The sequence below is a fragment of the Nelumbo nucifera genome, chromosome 7 (assembly GCF_055504915.1).
Source record: "Nelumbo nucifera cultivar China Antique chromosome 7, China Antique-T2T, whole genome shotgun sequence".
Taxonomy (NCBI): Eukaryota; Viridiplantae; Streptophyta; class Magnoliopsida; order Proteales; family Nelumbonaceae; genus Nelumbo; species Nelumbo nucifera.
The window spans coordinates 11,607,300-11,615,306 of NC_142655.1; the positions used below are offsets into that span (position 1 = coordinate 11,607,300).

The 8,007-nt window shown below is 37.9% G+C and overlaps 1 protein-coding gene across 1 annotated transcript; it reads right to left on the reverse strand.

Annotated features, from left to right (window-relative positions):
* Nucleotides 1-1,262: 1,262 nt before the first annotated feature.
* On the reverse strand, nucleotides 1,263-7,228 carry LOC148790167 (wall-associated receptor kinase 2-like). Its single transcript, XM_088891096.1, has 3 exons — nucleotides 5,925-7,228; nucleotides 5,669-5,833; nucleotides 1,263-2,755 (listed from the first exon to the last, which is right to left on the reverse strand). The coding sequence occupies exons 1-3, from the start codon at nucleotides 6,802-6,804 to the stop codon at nucleotides 1,584-1,586; spliced, it is 2,217 nt and encodes a 738-aa protein (XP_088747222.1). The 5' UTR covers nucleotides 6,805-7,228; the 3' UTR covers nucleotides 1,263-1,583.
* Between the last annotated feature and the right edge of the window lie 779 nt (nucleotides 7,229-8,007).

Consider the following 8,007-nt stretch of genomic DNA (forward strand, 5'->3'; position numbering starts at 1 on the left):
ATTGTAATCAACAATTGAATATGGTGTAGTGGTTATTTTATGTTTATTACAATCAAATTACTAGGGTGCAATTCCCCTTACCTTTCTTATTTGTAGTTTTAAATATATTGGTTCAATGACAAATCAACTTCACATTTATTGCTTTAATGACGGGTCAAATTAAAATTTGAATTTGAATATTGTCATAAATGTAGTAATTAATTATTAATTAAGAGAGAAAAGGAATTATTAAGAGAGGTAATAATTATAGGGGATTAGGAGTTATTTAGGGCAAATTTTATTCATTCAATGGATGTATATCGAGTCTCTTCAATCTCTCTAGCTCATTGCCACGTGCCACCTCCTTCATCGTAGGTCTTTTATCCCCCTTCAGTCTTAAACATCTTTTTGCAAGTTTTGTAAATTCTTGCAGTTGATTTGTATTAGCCTCTTTCATTCTTGCAGTTTGGGATTAATTCCATTTCATGAGACATTTTCTCAAAAAATGGTGCTACATAAGCATGCTGTTTTCTCTGGATTTCTATTGGTACCATTGTTTTTGCTGCCACATAAGCATTTTTAAATGCCACATCAGTTCATTATTCCTAACAATAGTATAAAAAACACAAAATGGATGTCTAATGTGGCATTCATGTGTGCTGTTTTTTGAGGAAACAACGTCAATCCCAAACACCTATTAGTTGATGGTTTTTGAATTGCCTCAATGATCTTAAACCACTAGGTGATGTGGTACATTGAAATTTGAAAAAGCCGACTTCTTTTCTAAAATGTTCTATAGTTGTCAATCTTGTAATACTAAGTGAAATCACTTTAAATCCTCAATCAGCTTGCATCTCTACCAAATATGATTTTTTTGTGTTTCTCAAAATAACAAACACTTGTAAATCGAAATATGAGACCCTTTGAATAAGCTATTTGTTGGCTACTGTTTCTCAGACAAATATATCCGAAGTATGCATATACTGTAGTAGATCAAGTGGTCTTGGGCCAGGCTAGGAATCACATCGGTATACATATCCTTGAGCAGCCCAATTTGAGCTAGACGAAGCCCAACTTCTATTTCAGCCCAAGGCCAAAGTTGCTGCCTCCACCGACCACATCCAGGCTAGGAACCACACCGGTGCATAAGATCAGGTTGGGCTGCCTCCCAAGATGTCAAAACTAGAAAACCACAAATTAAGCACAAAGAAGTATAAAAGTTATAATTCCCTAATGGCAAATTGGCATGCATCTATTATAGTCCATCTAGACGATACAGAAAATAAAAATGACCACATCCATCTTCCTTTGATTTCAGAGATTTCCATTAACCCTTTATTCTTGTCTACCACATCCTTGTTGAAATAGAGTAACGTAAGTCGCCACTGACCCAATAAATAAAAAGGAAAAACAAAAAACAAAACCAGCCATTTAACTTCTGCTTCGACTTCTTATCTTGGGATAACGTGAGGAAATAAAAAGATAATGTTGATGCAAGAGATTATAAAATTAGACATCCATTTTTACCATGCATAAGTAACAGTTGCTGACCACATAGTGATGTAAAAGGTCATAGGATATGCATAAATTGGACCTTCAAATAATCATCGCCCACTGTTTAATGGAACTAGGTTGCCCAAACTATCACACTCAACTGCGTTTTGATTATGGTAACTTGAAGATGCATGAAGCAAACACTGGGTCTCCTCAAGATTACTTTCATCCCATGGATGTTTGTTCAGTCTCTTCAATCTCTCTAGCTCCATTGCCATCTCCTTCATTGTAGGCCTTTTATCCCCTTTCAATCTTAAACATCTTTTTGCAAGCTTAGTGATTTCTTGGAGTTGATCCGTACTAGCCTCTTGCACCACTCGAGCTTCCAAAATCTCATAAACATTCTCCTCTTTCATGGAAGTAGTGAAATAGGTAGCTAAATTTCTTTCTTGCTCAGGTCTGTCAAATGAAAGTACCTTTCTCCCAGTTAATAATTCCACAAGAACCACACCAAAACTGTAAACATCACTCTTCTCTGTTAGTTGACTCGTTTGAAAGTATTCTGGGTCCAAATAGCCCAAGGTCCCTTGCACTAAGGTCGTAAATTGAGTTCGATCTAGTGGCACCAACCTTGATGCCCCAAAGTCTGAAACCTTTGCTGTATAATTATCATCTAATAGTATATTAGCAGTCTTGACATCTCTGTGAATAATTGGTGGAGAGGCTGCAGAATGCAAATAAGAAAGTGCTGTTGCAGTTTCAGTAGCTATTCTTAAGCGATCATCCCATGAAATGGAAGCTCTGTGTCCCTCGTCATGGATATGATGGAATAAGGTTCCATTTGTAACAAATTCATATACCAACAGAGGAACTTCAGTCTCCAGGCAGCAACCCAAGAGCTTTACTACATTTCTATGATTAATCTGAGAGAGAATAATCACCTCATTGATAAATTGCTCAATCTGACTTGCATCAATTACTTTGGACTTCTTAATGGCAACTACTCTATTATTAGGTAGAATTCCTTTGTATACTGTGCCATACCCTCCACGACCGAGTATCATACTCTCATCAAAGTTATCAGTTGCTTTTTTAAGCTCTTCTGTAGTAAATATTTTAGCAGATTCAATAGGGTTATCATGTAAGGAAAGTTGCTGCTTTAGTAAAACGCCCCCATTTTGTTGAAAAAATTCCTCTTTCAGTTTAGCAAGCCTTCTCTTCTGAAGTATCCAAAATATCCAAGAGCCACCAATAACTATGAACAATGCCCCTAAGCCAACACCTGCATGGCCATGAAAATTTTGATAATTAATTTACATACTATTTCATTATTTTGGCATCATGAATGCTGGAAAATGTGAATTTCAGATTGTTGCCATTATGTTGTTCACCAAGTAACTGAAGAGTTCGATCATCGACCAAAAGGGTATAAATTCTTTCCTTCTCTTTCCTTAGAGAGAGAGAAAAGGAAAAAATTTCTTTCCTTACCTTTGAAAAAAAAAACAATGGAAAACTCTCTTTTATATAGGTTATTAATTGGATCAATGAAATCCAGACCATCAATTTAGAAGGTACCTTCGTATTGTTGACCCTTGCGGCTACCTTATATCCCACCCCCAGTGGCCTGTCAAGATAAGCAATCTACGAGGTTATATGTTTCCGTAAGGGAGTAGGATAAGGATATCTGGCCTGATCCAGGGGACTCTCATATGCAGGGCAACATAGGCAAAAGAAAAGCGACTCAAGACTCCAAATTAAGGCCTAGTTTGGTTCGTGGGAATAGGGGTTTGGAATTGGAATTGGAATAGCCCATTCCAATTCCAACTGTTTGGTTGGGCGGAATCGAAACCCCATTTCTATTCCTGCTTGAATGGTATTCTCCCATTTGAGGGAACGATTATTCCTTGCCTCTCCTTTGGGAATGAAATCCCATTCTTACTAATTTTAATTTCCATTCTCATTCTTGTTTGAACCAAATAGACTATGAGAATGAATCATTTCAGTTCTGATTCTGGAGAATTCTGATTCCGATTCCAACTACGAACCAAATAGACTCTAAGTTCTTAACCGATGCTATATATTCACCTAGTAGACTAGTAGTCTCACAACCCAAACCAGTTTAATAGGGCAGCTCAATCTCTGGCCCAAATAATTAAATTCTTGAACTCAGTATATGGAGTGGAGCAGGCCCCCAGCTTGTATTGAACAATATGTAAATTCCATTTGTTAGTTTATAGTTTTACTTTATTTATCAAAAAAAAAAAAACAAACAAACAAACAAACATAAACTTTCTATTTTGATGTACATAGGGGCGGAGCCAGGGGGGCCCAGGGGAGCCATGGCCCCCTGTGGTCCAAAAATCCCCCATTAGTAATACTTCATGTAAACTTTCCCCCACCCCTCCTCTCCAACCAAATGGTTGGCTCCCTTATAGGCCCATTTATATTTATTCCCTCCTCCCTTCCTAATCCACTTTAGGTTTTGGCCCACTTACGAAAATTCCATGGCTCCACCCTTGGATGTACAGTAATTACTAATTAGAAGGCCAAACCAGAGCCCTGACGGACCCAACCCGAGATTTTTCAACGGTTGAACTTGGCTTCTTAATCGGCCAGTCTCACACCTAAAACTGTAAAACCCCAGATTTTTTTTTATAAACTTTCGGGATGGGCCTGGGCCTGTGCCAATCCTTTAGTTAGTAGCTCTAGGATGGATCATTAGCTAGTTGTTAAATGTTAAGGGATCTTATCATCATCACCATTTGAGCTTTGTGACATATGGTATTGGCAACATGAATCCTATCTAAAATGGTATTTTTCTATCACATAAGACCCTAGATGCACATCTCCATTTTTCCTTCTAGCTAAAGTGGTATTTGCCTATGCCATAAGACCTTAGATGCACATGTCCATTTTGTCCATCCTACTCCAATTCTACGAGTTACATCCTTTTGAATCTATCCTTTGTTATCAATTGTTGAGCCAAGGTGACAAAAACAGTCACATTGAATTAAGTCTAAGTCTTGTATCATAAATGTACCTTTCTCTATACTCTTGTTATTGAATTTACATTGCATATATTCAATTTCAATCCTATTTATTTTGAAACCTCTTGTCTCTAATGTAATTGTTTACGAACCTAAGTTTACATTTGATCCTTCCTTAATTTCACCAGTTAATACCATATTATCAACGAACATAAGGCATCCCGACACCTCTTAAACATCATTAGAGAATGACCTCATACTAAGTACGTGGCTATTATTCTGATATGTTGTACTCATATATTATGATAAATTTTATTTGACACCCATTTTCTATGCTGTAATTTAGGTTATTATTTTGTTTGATATTTTTTGATAAATAAATTTGTTACTAATTTAAGAGATTAAATCAAGTTTTATTTCTAAATAATAACCTACTTTATGAATCTTATATTATTTGAGATGAGTTTTCTTCTGTTTTTCTTTTTAGTGGAGATAACTACCACTAACTTTTTTTGAGAATGCAAATAACTACATCTTGAAGTTTATACTTCTTTTTGAATGAATAGACACGTGTCTGAGGAAGGAAGCTTTTGATTGTAAGTGATCATAATAATTTGTTTTAATCTGTAGAGCTCTAGAGATCAAACACTATGAAGCTATAGTGGTGGCATTCTATGATGGACTTCAAATTGCACGCCATATGCAATTTTTGAATATCATTCTTGAAGAAGATGCAACTTGCATATGACTTCCTTGATGCAACATGCATAAGTTTGATTGCTCGTTAGTTCTGTGCCATGCCAAGCTAATTTCTTCATGCTATATATACATGGTCACCCTCTTCCTTCTTTTTTAAAATCTACAAATGTATCTGACTTACTAACCTAGAATGTTGAATGAAATTGCCTAGGGGCGTTCTTTTCAAAAGAAAATTTACCAACCATTTTATACCTTACCATACCATGCAATTTTGACCTATTTTTATCAATTTTTTTTCATCATTCCTGAAATTGAATTAATGCATATAGCCATATAGAAGAGCTGTTTAGTATTGTAGTTTTTCCATTTACGCATTTTAGTTATTTCTGAAGATTGAAGAAACGTCGAGAGAGATTTTAAAAGAGGTAATTTGATTGGTTTGAGTTACTGTAAATTTATCTTGTTTAATTCTGAAAAGAAAGAAATTGAGCTACTGTAAATTTTATTACCTAAAGTCACTTGCAGCACAGGAAACTGTGTCACTGGGCAACCAGTTCCGTCTTTCCTTCCGTCCCCCTTCTTTCCATGTGGGCATGAGCAAGTGTATCCCCCAGGCGTATTAGTGCAGATCCCCTCGCAGGGATTATTATTTGGGTCCTCGCATTCATTTATATCTGCAATCCATTAATATATACATCAAACTCAGAAGGGGTTTTACTCTATATACACTCATCCTGCTGAACAGAAGGGGTTTTAGTTATCTACCTTGGCATCCGTCTTCAAGATAAGGATTACCCTGGTAGCCTTTAGAACAGTTGCAAAGATAGCCAAGGCCGTTGGGGGAGTCAAAGCATTCACTGTTGTTGCCGCATGCATATTTGGAGTCAGTTGTAGAAGCCTTTGGGCACCAATGATTCTCTATCGCCCAGTCGAGAACCATGGGGATCCGTCCTTTATATTTATAATAGAAATCATAGCCTGGAAGATCGGATACTGAGAAATTGTACCAGTTGGAGTCAACCAGGAATGCATAGCTGCAGTTACTGAAAGACCAGACATGGGTGTGGTTGTAATAGCTGTAAAGCTGCAGGTCGAACCTCTTGAAACCCCTTGGGATGGAGGTCTGGCAGCAACCAATGCCTGAACATGACCCGTTAACCACGCTTCCTAAATCGTTACAGAGCATGGAACAGCCGCTTGTAAAGTTGCGGCCGGACGAGCCCATTATGTAGGCTTGAGTGTCGCATCCGATGGCTGTGAATCTGTTGTGGGTGGCGGAAAACGTATAAGGCCAATTCTTTAAATCCACCCAATAACTGAAACTGCTGGAGTTTTTACCCAAACTGTTGTAGCAGTCAAAACTCATGTAGTTGTTGATACGCAAATGCCCTAAGGATGATATTTCTAAGACTTCCAAGCTTCCTAAGAATAGTTTGGGAGGGTTGAAAGTGTAGTTGCAGGTCAGACTGTAGTGCTCGTCTCTGTAACAGTTTGGCTGATCCAAACCAAAGGGGTATAGAACAGTAATGTTGCCACACGTCTCGTTGCAACCGGGCTTCGCCATCGACGACACCTTTGATGGTGCCGCCATAGTTGGCCATATCATCAGAAGGAACGACTGAAGCAATGCGACTAATAAACTCATTTTTACTAGCCTCAAACTCAATTGGCTTTGTTTGGATCGGACTACTTTGATAGGAAATATTTGTAGTCTAGCTAACAGCTAGCCTTCCTCTTTTATAATCTTGAGAGGGATCGGTGTCAAGTCCTTTCAACCACAACATTGGCGCGCGCCTCTGGGCAGTACTGGCATTTTCAATTATCTGTATTGATTATTGAACTATTCGTATAACCTTACTTTGTTCTTAACTCATGCAAATTGCAAAAAAAATTAAAGCGCAAAGCACACGGAACTCATTTGGATCAAATTAGACCATCCAATAGATATGTGCATGGGTCAATCTGAGTAAGTTCAAACCAATCCAACTGAAAGCTGAAGAGAAAGACAAACGGGTTAGACAGAATGAAGGTCCATATAACGTACCTTAACACAGAACCCGCTTCATTCAGATAAACAACTGATTTTGCTCAATTATTTGCAGGCTAGCTAGCCTGGCTCATATTTATAATAATAAAGCCACAGGCATTGACGAAGCCACTGGATAAACTGTGGTCTCCACAAGAAGCTAGCTAGATAATTTTAATAAGCGCCAGCTTCACCACATGTGATCTGGGTTCTGACAGGGGACCCTATTGACCGATTCGCAAGTTGAGCTGTCTAGACACCCATCCCTTCTATTCATTACCTTCTACTCATGAGGCAAGCTTGACTTTGAACCAGAGAGCCCAAGTCTATACCTTTCCTAACTGTAGGGCCATTTTGATTTGGGAAGTCATTTGGGATGTGCCTATATCATTGCTCTTTGGAAATAGGTAGATTTGCATGCAACTCAGGTACACAATTTAAAGATTTTCCACACCATCAAACCCAGAAAATTTAAATTGGATGCTCATCTCTATCTCTCTCAAGTTGAACCTCTAAAATTAATAAGATAAATTAAATTTCGATTCATATTATTACTTCAACAAGAATGAGAGATAAGGCTGATGGTATTTCTCCTGAATATGTTGCCTGCAGCCCAGCAACCCAGTCGGTAATTGACATTATCTGATGATGAATTGATCACAAAGTTAAAATCCCCGACGTATGTGAAATGACCACGCAATTCCTTTTTGGTTTACCAAATTAATTAGGAACTTGATGAAGAGTCACTTGACCCGATCTAGCAAAGGGGACACGTGGATACGATCCACCAACAAGGAGAGATTAGTCAACAGGTCGGGAGCT